Source organism: Symphalangus syndactylus, chromosome 17 (assembly GCF_028878055.3).
Source record: "Symphalangus syndactylus isolate Jambi chromosome 17, NHGRI_mSymSyn1-v2.1_pri, whole genome shotgun sequence".
Lineage (NCBI taxonomy): Eukaryota > Metazoa > Chordata > Mammalia > Primates > Hylobatidae > Symphalangus > Symphalangus syndactylus.
Genome location: NC_072439.2, coordinates 93,058,010 through 93,070,706, shown reverse-complemented (window position 1 = coordinate 93,070,706; position 12,697 = coordinate 93,058,010). Strand labels below are relative to the sequence as shown.

The window sequence follows — 12,697 nt, the reverse complement described above, 5'->3', positions numbered from 1 at the left end:
CCAACTCTGGAAAATTTGAAACTACAACCATAAGGAAGGAAACAGTTAAGGATCTCTAGTATACTAGAGAATCATAATTTTAATGAAAACATAGATTTAGTGATTCCCTTCAGTGGGCCAGACATGTGCCCTGTGACAAATTCTTTAGCTTTAAAGAATAGTGCTATGAGCAACAGGGGATTGGTGTATATGGTAAATATCGTTAAAGTTCTAATCTTGCTTTTAGTAAAACAATTAGCATAATGTAGACATGAAAACATGGCTCTAAGAGAAGCATTAATATAAACAAGGTGCAGTGGCACCCAGAGGATCCCCATACATCTTTCCCAAGTAGATGACAAGTAACTGAAACACGGTGTTGGGTTCCTTGGGGTATTTCTGTCATTTATAGGCTGAGCATCCCTAATCCAAAAATCTGAAATCTGAAATGCTCCAAAATCTGAAACTTTCTGAAGCACAGACATGGTGCTCAAGGAAAATGCTCACTGGAGTATTTTGGATTTTGGATTTTTGGATGCTCAACCTGTATATGATTTATATCATATAAATATATAAGAGTTAAAGGGTTATATCATATACATATATAAGGGATAGAGGGTTACTTCTCAACGTTTTGCCTCTATCCTCCAATGGCAGTGCATTTAAAAAGAGGAAATCTGGAGTTTAAAAACAATCAAAAGGTGATTTTAAAATGTGATTGTCAAATGACTGTCAGAAAGGAAAAAAACAAAATCATTCCACTTAATTGCTAAACTTCTTTATTAACTAGCAATTAACATATTAGCATCTAACTCGGTAGGGATGTCAAGGCAGGTATAAATCCAAAAGGGTTGTTTGATACAACAGGAAAATACCAATTCTATGGATGTAAAAACATCAGTATAATAGTATAAGAAGAGAGGAAGACCTCAACAAGAAGCCTCCCATCTCCCTTTCTAGTCATATATATATAAACTTATTTTTACAATACTTAAAACACAGAAAAATTTTTAATAGCTAAACGGCGGCCAGGCGGGGTGGCTCACGCTCGTAATCCCAGCACTTTGGGAGGCCGAGGCGGGCGGATCACGAGGTCAGGAGATTGAGACCACGGTGAAACCCTGTCTCTACTAAAAATACAAAAAATTAGCCGGGCGTGGTGGCGGGCGCCTGTAGTCCCAGCTACTTGGAGAGGCTGAGGCAGGAGAATGGCGTGAACCCGGGAGGCGGAGCTTGCAGTGAGCCGAGATCGCGCCACTGCACTCCAGCCTGGGCGACAGAGCGAGACTCCATCTCAAAAAAAAAAAAAAAAAAAATAGCTAAACGGTACTGCTGTTTGATCTAGCCTCTAAATATTACCAAAGAATGTGTAAATATTCTTTTAAAACATGACATTCTAATCTCTTTAAGAGTGCTATGTGTAAGTACCACGGTTCATACTAGACTCATTTTTTTAATGTGAATTAGTTACTAGGTTTATCCCTGAGCAGTTTATAATATAAAGGCCTTCAAATTGTTAAACTAGTGCCACAAACTTTTCATGACATGTTTGGCCGTGCTAATATTTATTTAAGGGAAAAAAAAGTTTTTCCTTAAAATAGTTGCGCATTCACATATATTTTAAACCTAGGTTTAAACACACACACACACACACACACACACACATATCTAGTCATGCACATAGGTACATACACACTTTTAGAGTTTTATTTAAGAATAACTAAGTTAAATTAACTGATTAACCTTAACCCATTTTTATTAACCACAAATTTCACAGAGTCCAGTATACCCAAAGTCTACAAGCTCCTTCCAATAGGAAGCCTACAGAGAACTACCATACTCGAGAAACTATGTAAAAGAGTTAAAAATAAATAAACAGAAACAGAAGAGCAAAACAGAGTGAGAGAGCAAGAAAGTCAAGAAGAGGAACAAAGGGAGGGAAGGTGAGGAGTTCTCAAAGCCAGAAAGACCGAAAAAAAAAAAAAAAAATTTTTTTTTAACTTTTCCACATCTGTGTCCTGCATGGAAATGCCACTTTCCTTACATCTGTGCTTTGTTAACAAACACAATAAAATTATACCATGACAAAGCTAAACTGCTAATTTATGCACCCAAGGTTGTATAACTCCACCACATCTGACACACAATGTTGTTTAGAAAAAATTTAAAAAAAAAAAATCTCTGTTCCAAGAGAAAAGGGTTCTCAGTCTCTACATCTGGTATTTTATGGGGTAGTAACTACCCAGGAAAATTGACCCCAAAAATCTCTTAAAGAGATCTGGGTGGAAACCCAGAGAGAGATTTTCCACAGCCCTGCTGCTGCTAAGTCCTTATTAACCAAGTAGACTCTACAGGGAAGCAGAAGAGCATTGAGGGGGAAGGGAAAAAGAAAAAAAAAAAGAAAAAAAAAAAAAAAAAGGAGGCCAGGCGCAGTGGCTCGTACCTGTAATCTCAGCACTTTGGGAGGCTAAGGCGGGTGGATCACGAGGTCAGGAGATCGAGACCATCCTAGCCAACATGATGAAACCCTGTCTCTACTGAAATACAAAAAATTAGCCAGACATGGTGGCAGGCGCCCGTAGTCCCAGCTACTCAGGAGGTTGAGGCAGGGGAATCGCTTGAACCCAGGAGGCAGAGGTTGCAGTGAGCGGAGATCGCGCCACTGTACTCCAGCCTGGAGACAGAGCAAGATTCCATCTAAAAAAAAAAAAATAGGAACTAGGAGAGTTCATGAGTCACAAGCAATTCTTTTTCAAAAATTGGCAGAAGAATTAGTACTACTGTCTCAGTATTAGTACTACTGTCTCAGTATTAGTTTCCTCTCCCTTTCAGGCACCCTGTTACCAACAGACTATAAATAAGCATTTTCATATATCCCTCAATGACAAACTTTACTCACGCAAATTTTCTTCACTTAATATTGACAATATACTAGACAGCTGAGAGTCACATTTTTCTACATTGGCACAGTAGCCATCTTCTCATCTGAGGCATGAGTTGAAAAGTCAAAAAGTCTGAATGAAGTTTATATAGGCTTGTCTAGTCAACACACCTACACAACTGGATTTCTAATTTAACTTTTCCACTCTACTGAGGGCAAACTAGTGGGAGACCTGTAATGACAAATGTGTAAACGCTTGAGGACCTCTCAAATCACACCATACTGAAACATACTTAAGCCTGTTTAATTTCGCCCTAGGCAGCACATATCTCTCTATAACAGAAATCAAGGAAAGGGCAATTATAAATTTAACATGTACCAGGTGCCCCAAGTACCTGATCTCATTTACCTCACAACAGCCCTTTAGGGTATGCACAACTACCATGACTCAACCCATTTCGGAACCTGAGGTTCTGCGTGGTTAAGGGTGATGCTGAAAATCACACAGCTAAATAGTTAATGAGCTAAAATTCAAACCCAGGTGAGTGTAACTCCAAAGTCCACGTGTTTCATGTATACCACAGTACGTATAAGTCAGAAGCAGTCAGGAGACCTGAATTGTACAGACATTTCTCTGGCATTTTATAACTTGGAATCAGTCACTTACTTCTTTAATACTTAATTTCTACATCCGAAAAATGGAGTTAATCACTAAACTGCTTATTTTACATAGTATTACCATGAGATTACTTACTATGATTACTATTTAGATTCTACATAATTAAAATAAAGTGTTTTATTTTCTCTTTCTATCCTGTTTTTCCCTAAATGGAGAAAAAAAAAAACCCACATGACAGCAGTAGCATTTATAAGAAGCCAACTTCATTACTCTGGTATTTTTTAAATAGAAGCTTTCTTGTCTACAAAACATAATCACTTCTTTTAGTTCCCAGTGTCATCCCCAAAGCAAACTCTTTACTATAGAGAGGCAACACATTAAATACTAAGAAAGAGCCTCCTGTGTATTACAGGAAGTATCAAAAATAATCCCTAAATTTTACTTGCAGTTCTGATTATCACAAGATCATGATTTGTTTCTTGAAGAAACAACTCAGTACACTCATACCAGGTGTCTCACATTCATCTGGCATTGAACAAGAAGTCTTAGAGGAACAAGAGTGGTTCAGTAGGAGTAGCAGTGTACGGAGGCTGTTTACTGATGACCCTGATCATATCTATTTAACATGATGATCATAAGTGCCACCCAGTACAGTTTCAGTTTATGTAATTAACACCATGCTTATAACCCTCAAAAGTGTTTCTGGGTGCGTAACAAACCATATTGTTATCCAACTATTAAAAATAATAAATCATTTTCTTCTCTATTATAAATCAAGACAGTGACCAAGTACGGCATAACAGGTGTGAAAGCAGGGTAGCATAGAAGTGATGTGAAACGAAATAAATTGTTCATAAGAAGTGCTAAAACTAAGCTGGGCACAGTGGCTCATGCCAGTAATTCCAGTGCTTTGGGAGGCTGAGGCAGGAAGACAGCTTGAGCTCAGGAGTTTGAAACCAGCCTGGGCAATATAGTGGGACCTCGTCTCTACAAAAAAAAATTTTTAAATATTAGCCAAGTGTGGGGGCGTGTGCCTGTAGTCCCAGCTACTCAAGAGGCAGAGAGGATCACTTAAACCTGGGAGGCGGAGATTGCAGTAAGATCATACCACTGCACTCCACCCTGGGTGATGGAGCAAAACACTGTCAAAAAAAGAAAAAAAAAAAAAAAGTGCTGAAAATAATAACACAAAAGGAAATAATAGCTAATGGTAAATTCAAGTCTTCTCACAAACCAAACACTATTAGTAATTTTAGTCATTTTCAGCCTTAAAAACAATACGACTTAAAAATATATAAAGAATCAAACTGATTAGTTTTTTTAACCAAAAGATCACAGGAAAGTGAAACCTTTAAGAAAAAGAGAAAGAATGAGAGCAATGCCTGCTCCTGGCCTCTCCCAAGGACTACTCCCTGCCTCCAGCGCAGGCCCCACTCAAAAGTCTGCTCTCTCTAATGCTGCAAGAACAACCCAGGGACAGACACCTTGTAATAAGCTGAATAGTGTGCCCTCTCTGAATTCATTTCTACCCAAACCTCAAAATGTGACCTCATTTGGAAACAGTCTTTGCAGATATAATTAGTTAAGCTGAGGTCATATTGGATTATGGTGGGTCCTCAATTCAATGACCGATGTCCTTGCAGGAAGATAAGAAGACACAAAGATACAGACAGAGAAGAAAGCCATGTGACAATGGAGGCAGAGACTGAAGTGATGCAGATACAAGCCAAGGAATGCCAAAAATTGCCAGGAGTCAGGAGCTAGGAAGAGGCAAGGAAGGATCCTTCCCAAGAGGTAGCGTGACCCTGCCAACACTTCAGATTTTAGACTTCTAGCCTTCAGAACTCTAAGACAATAAATTTCTGTTAAGCCAAGTTTGCAGGAGTAATTTGCAACAGCAGTCATAGGAAACTAACTCACATCATATGTGAAATTATCCATTATCTCTCAAGACTTTTACCATTTACATAATCAAGAGGCTATAAATCATGGTCCACAGAGGAAAACGCAGCCCAAATAAGAGGCATTCTGCTTCCCATTCAGCAACCCTTCATTGAGCCCGTGACCTACAGAAAGTTTTTGCTCTAAAGCTGAGCACCCCTTTCTCCATGAGGGAGAGGGGCAGTAACTAAGTTATACCTCATCCTTCTTCTCCTGAATGCGTCGTCTCTCTGCCTCAATAGCCAGCTTCTCCTGAATTTCCTGAGCAATTTCACAGTCTTGTTGTTCACTAAAAAGCAAAGGTGAAAACATGAATAAGGAAAATAAAAAATAATGTATTTCCTAAAAGCAATAAATACAATTTATTGAATACTCACTATATGAGAAGTACATTATTTTTCTCACTTTATCTTCAAGATAAAGATGCAAAGAGGCTGACACGGTCACATTTACAGATGAGAAAACTAAGGTCCAGGGAAGTTAAATCATTTTCTCAAGATCACAACGAAAATATGTGGTAGAACTGGAATCTGATCACCACACCCAACAATGGAAAACTCCACACCTCTTCTATACCACCTATCACTTCACCCCACTGGGACCTGTTTGCCAGTCCTGCCTCTACCACTAATAACCACAAATCATTCTCTGTCATGCCATTTTATAAGCTATAAAAAAGTTTACACTTAGTAACTTCACATTATAGGTCTAATATCACAGTATTCTTATCTATTCAAACCAAAGAAATGAAAATAAACAAAAATCTACTCAGAGCAATTCCTATTTATATTTCTTCTTTTCCTTCACTCATTGCAATAATTAAGAATCATACACAAAATTATGGACTTAGTTGTCAAAGGCCTCTGTCTTCATTCAAGCCTCTACCTGAACCTCCTAAATTAATGTAAAATCTGTATAGAATTAAGTGACTAATAACTACACTGGATGTGATAATAAGTGGGAAGAAAGTAGAAGCACCGCAGAGAAGGTAAACCCAAATGAAGTGTTAAAGGTCACAAGTGACACAGATAATGTATCTCCTGGTACAGAAAATAAATAAGTGAAGCTTCATCTGAGTTTAATGATTTCAAACCATATTTCCAAGAAGTACCGGCTCTGGTTCAGTCACCTGATTACACAGACTCCTGGGAAAGCGAAACTGAGAAAGCAGTAGTAAACAAGCGATAATCCTGATTTGGGACAGCAGCCTCGGTATCCAGACTGAGTAAGAGGTTCCAGTTCAATGACAACTGCAGCATTTCATCCCTGCCAAGATCTCCAACCATCAAAATTGCCAAGGAGTGAACTGAAAGACTTCCCTTCTAGCTTATTTCATCCAGGAAAAATTCCAAAACCTTGAAGTCTCAGGCAGAAATATAACACCCGGTTCTTCTCTCCTTTAGGACCTAGAAAATATCAGTCTCTACTCCTGATTTATATTTGAGTGGTTTGTCTTGATAATTCCTGAAAAAGCTCATTAGACTGTTATTAACCTAATTCAGGATTTTAAACATCTGCATCAACCTCAGAACCGGCCTTTCTAACAGAGAATTGTGAATAACGTAAAGGTCAATGAATTTAGAACTCTAGAACATTCTAGCTTTGGTTCTCACCTTAACCATGTGACACTGAGCCTCATAACATCTCAAATATCTCTCTTCCTCTTTATATCTCCATTACCATGACCTTCAATTTAGGCCTCATCATCTCCTTCCTCTATCTCTATCACCACTGTCCTCATTCAAGCCTCACCATCTCTTGATTTGACCATTGCTCAACAGTTGCCTTCAAATCTTGCCCACTCTAAGCCTTTACCCACCTAGTCTACAGAACTGATCCCAAAATGAAAATCTAAAACTACTTCAATGGTTCTCCATTCCTTATAATTTAAAATCTACAAAACCTGAAATCTTTAACATAACTTATCGTGACCCTTTTGATCCAGCTTTTGACTACTTTTCTGGCCTCACTTCCTACTTCTGCCTGTAAATACACTCTCCACTCCAGCAATACTGAACTTCTTTCAGCTAACATGAGATTCCAAGTCCTTTTACCTCCTGCCCTTACGCATGCTGCTCCTTCTGGCTAGAAGGGTATTCCCCATCACTACAAACTTCTAATTAACCTTCAAGTTTCAGATTAAACATATCGTCTTGTGAAGCTTTTCCCAGTCTCTTCTCCCTAAATAGGCCTGAAATTTACATTTCAGTTCTCTGTGACTCATGCACCTATCTCTAGATACATAATGCTGAAGGTGTTTTCCTGAGGCCCTCAAAGGCAACGGCTGTCTTATTCACATCTCTGGTCTCCTTTCATGGTGCCAGATTTAGCATGAATCAATAAAAGTGTTTATTTACAAAATAAGGGAAACTTGACAAAACGATTAATAAAGTCCTCTCTACAAATAATAAACAGAAAGACAAACCCTTCCTATAAGTTAGCAAAAATGACTGGCTTTCCTTTTTTACCTGAATATGACACTAAAGTAAATTAAGGGGTTCCTTCCATTTTTCCTTTACCTCTTCCTCCTCAACACAGTATCTGTGGTTAAATCTACCCACATTAAAGATTTAGGATGTAAGAGCCACTCTCAAAGAAGAAATGTATCCTGGGAGCTTTGTAACACTGAAACAGAATAAAAGTCACTGTGCCAAAAGAAACCTGAGAAATCATCATTTCCGCTTATCTGTCTGTTAAAGGAGGCTACTAGAGAGACTTTTGTCAGACACTGAAGTTATGAAGATAACCGAGTCTACATTTCAGAGCGTTCAGAACATTCTGCTATGTACTTTTGAAAAGCAAGGAAAGTAAGAGCGGCAAACACAGCTAGAACATAGTAAAGGAACCAGTACAACCCATAAAGTTATTTGATGTCCACTATTTCACTGGATCCCCCAAAGAAACTATGAGGCAGAGGGGACAGAGATTATTTTCCCCATGTTACGGGTAAGGAAAATAAATTCAGAGAAGTTGACTAACTGGCCCAAAGTCATACAGCTAAAAAATGTTAGAATTCACACCATCATCCACATGTCCTTAAACCTGGTCAAGTGCTCCAACAGCAACAAAACATTTTCAAATAAAAAAAAAACCGTTAGATATCCACTGTAAGATGTGTAATCTAACAGTAAAAGGAATCAGAGGAACAGAAGTAGTCTCCTTCTCCCCTGCCCTAGTTGCTAGCTCCACAGAGAAAACCAGTCTTGACATTATCCCTCCCACCTCCCAAATCCTCACAGGTCTTTGTAGCGCTTCTGGAGCTGGGCCTGCGCTTTCAGATCTTCCTCTTGGAGCTGCTTAGCCACCTGGAGATCATGCTGGACCAAACGGTTCCGCTGAACGTTTGATGCCAAATGATGCTCAACTGGAACAAAAACATTGAGGACAGGAATGAATAATGCCTTGGTTTGTTAGTAATAAATGCCATAATAATCTTAAGAGCTTTACCATAACAATAGCTTTGCATCGATCACTCCGTTTTATTGTCTCAACAACAATATATAATAAAGAGCAAGGAATTATTATCCCCACTTTTCCATTAAGTAAAAAGAGGATCAAAAAGATTAAATAATTTGCCTTTGGTCACACAGCAACAAAGTGGCAGTGCCAGGACATCTACACAAATATTCTAAAGCCAGGGCCAATGCTCTTTCTACTACTACATGTTGTCACTCTATTAACCGCATTTTTCAAAACGTCAATTTTATACTGATATGTGAATTCACAAATCATATATTCACAAGTATGTACTTTAACATGCGTAGCTTAGATTTACTTTTCATCACTACATGGAAAAAAAGATTCAGAAAAATCCACAATGTGATCTCATTTATACCACAGTTGCCTGGGAAAACTGTTCAAGTCCCTATCCTAGGAGCAAGAATAGATTCCTTCTGCGCACCCCAGATAAATCTACAACCATTGTGCCCCTCCTACAACAAGAGGCTAGGAAAAAGGTTCAAACCCCTCTTTTCCTCCTAGAGACGCAGCAGTCTACTAATTCCTGGCAGCCTATCTTACTTAAACATGCCTGCAACTTCACTGCTCACCCAGGCATCACTTGCCTCAAGAAATCCTTCAGAATGTATGGATGGTGACGCCAAGTGACTGTGCTCTCTCCCTACTTAAGCCCTAAGAAACCAGCCTCAAGCTACCGCTAAAAAAAGAAAACTGAAGGAGCGTAAACGAGAGGTGTTACTCACTCTCTTGTTCCTGCAGGCTGTGGGCCAGGGTGTGGTCCTCCAGGACGGCAAAATCCCGGCATACTACAGTAGACGAAGGAGGAAAACAGACAGGAAGGCTCATTAGTAATACTTTAACATACAAAGGAAAGGATTTTTTTTTTTTTTACTTTAAAAAAAATTAATTCTAATATTTCAGAATGACAAACTTTATAATTCTCAATGCACAAAATAGTGACTAGTTAAGTATGCAGTCTCCAGTCACAAAAATCCATAGTGCCTGCTTAGTGCCAAGCACAGGGTGTCACAAAATACTGGTTAGCCTTGGCCCCTGGCCTGAGGTGAGAACATTTACAGAATCAGATTCCAGAGGTCTAGAAATTCCAATCCACTTCTATAAAAGGAGGGTAAGTGCTGCTGAAATAACAGACGTATCAGTCATGCTTTGCATATTGTTACTGAGAGAGAAATGAGTTATTGCATAATTAGAGGTGTTAAAAGAAATCTAACCTATGCTTCTCTGTGGTTCAGACGATCCTCTCCCAGCAATTTACGTCTACCCTGGTGCCTTGGAAGAAAAAATATATTTTCACTAGTCCCTCACGTAGGGGCAGAGCTCTACTTTAAAAATTCTTAATTTTTTAAACATTCTTTAGCGGGTCAATCCCCAGGGACGTGAGTTAGAACTAGGTCTCTAGGTCCCTCTAAACCTTGGGCTGCCCCAAAATAATCTACAAACCAAAAGAAAATGGGAACCCTGAAAGAAACCAGGAATCTGTCCCAACTCTGCCTCCACCTGAAGATCCAGGCAAGGCTATTTCCTGACCTGTATTCTTAGAAGCAAAATGGAAAGAAATAGTCTCGAAGGTCCATGTTTACCCCAAGCTGCAATTTAAACTCCTGCTTTGTAAACATACAAACAGACAAAACATGAAGGATTCATCATGTAGAGTGCTGTTTTAAGGACGTGTAGTTCACGTGATGTTCTCACTCTATTCCAAGCACGTAATTCATGTTAAAAAAAGGAAATTCCCCAAAGCCTCAGGTTACTGCAAATGAGTAGGACTCCTGAAACATTCCCTAGGGCTTAGGAAAAGGGAGAGATTTCTTTCTGCAGCTTTGGATTTGCCTATGAGGACACTTAACTGAAACAGAATGAAAAACGTTCCTTTGCCGTTCTTCGCACTTATGTATGTTCACATATACACTCAACATAGTTGTGTCCTTCACTACTGAGGGATAATGCTACAAAAACGGAGGGAGATCTTGGGGAGGTCAAGATTATTTTGAAATGGTTTTATAAGGGAGGAATAATTCTTGCCCAAGAACTACATTAAACTGAATATAACCTGCTTAATCCTCACTCAAACATAACAGCAAAACCAGTAACTCGAACAGAAAGCCCTGTTCTTTTCCATCAGCTACATTCTCAACAAATTCTAATATCTTGAAGCCCAGGTCCTAGTTACCTTATATTTCACAGAATAAAAGCACTTTCAAGATGAGCTAGATAACACCCTCATTTAATAAGTGAGGAAACTGAAAGCCAGAAGGAAGAAGTGATTTTCTAAAGTTGTACAGAGTTCACTGGTGACAGGGCTTGGGGGTCAACGTCTAAGCCAGCAAGAGCCCAAGAGCTCTTTCCCCTTCCCTGACACAATGACGGCCCCCCTTCCCTCCAGGTAAATCATGGTCAGAATGGACGGAAAGAAAATATTCTACATTAACCATCGTATACTCTCTAAAACACTTCAATTAATATCTAATTTTTAAATGGGTAAGACATACATGGGCCTAATTTATAAAAATTAATGAATTAGCTAAAATAAATATAATCAAATCTAGTGTAAAGAATGTTATTTTAATATATTGACCTATCATTTAAAACACCTTTATTATACTGGAAAAGCTTGTGCTTATATATTAAAATTCAGTCTTAATTTTAGATTAATTATGATTAGATCAAATTTAAGATTAAGCTTAACGATTTTCAAATTATGGGTGGCAATCTATTATTAGGTCAAAAAATCAATTTACTAAGCCTGAGAAGAGCATTTTAAAAGTCAATAGTCTAGAGAATAACAGAGGACAGTTGGCTCTCATAGCCCTGAGTTTTGGATTCACGGATTAAATCAACCACAAATAAAAAATATTCAGGAAAAAAAATGTGGCTGTACTGAATATGTACATACTTTTTTTCTTATCATTGTTTCCTAAACGAAACAGTATAATAGCTATTTACACAGCATTTACACGGTATTAGGTAGTATAAGTAATCTAGAGACAATGTAAAGTATGCAGTAGAATCTGTATGAATTACATGCAAATACTACCCCATTTTATATCAGGGACTGAAGCATCCATAGATTTTTAGTATCCACGTGAGGTCTTGGAACCACCTTCACACCCTGCCCCACAAATACCAAGGGACTAGTATAAATCACACACAGTACAGGAAACTAGTTTGGGGAAACTTTTCCCGTATTATATATAAACATCACAGAAATATATACGTACAGAGATGATAGGTACTAGGTCAAAATGTAAAACACATATCATTCTATACATTACAAAAAGCCTAAAAGCCACTTCAATTTATGTTATTAGGTCAGAACGTTATGCCAAAAATACATTTTCTATGTTTCTAATACCGTGCTAACTAAAATTAAAAATTATGAAATTATTACATTTTTCCATGTGGAGAATCATGTGAAGAACTACAATAATTTTAAAAATATTTCTTAACTTCAGTCAGCAGAACATTAAACATTAAAATATACTGTTTGTAGATAGATAAACCTATGGGGGTTAAAAAAATTTTTTTAACCCCCATAGGTTTATCTAACAATATGGCACTGACACAAACTTAACTCCAAACAGTAGTTCTCTCTCCATAGAGATGAAGAGTGGCATGAGTGCCCGGGCTGCATGAGCCATGCTGCTTCAAAAGCAAAAAGAGAAAAGACACACAACAAGGCAAAATATTAATATTTGATGCGGGTGGTACGTTCATGGGTTTCTCTATTTCCTGTGCTTTTTAAATGTCATAAATATTACATTTTAAGTTCTATAATTAAATTCACTTATTTCATGTTG

General features: G+C 38.1%; 1 protein-coding gene across 2 annotated transcripts in view; it reads right to left on the bottom strand.

The window, feature by feature from the left end:
- Positions 1-12,697, bottom strand: part of CCDC50 (coiled-coil domain containing 50) — a 66,653-nt gene that overhangs the window by 28,047 nt on the left and 25,909 nt on the right. For both annotated transcript variants that reach the window (XM_063621965.1, XM_063621964.1), the window contains exons 2-4: positions 9,623-9,685; positions 8,658-8,784; positions 5,619-5,709 (exon numbers count right to left, since the gene is read on the bottom strand). In XM_063621965.1, coding sequence (XP_063478035.1) covers positions 5,619-5,709; positions 8,658-8,784; positions 9,623-9,685 — 281 coding nt within the window. The remainder of the gene's footprint in view (positions 1-5,618; positions 5,710-8,657; positions 8,785-9,622; positions 9,686-12,697) is intronic.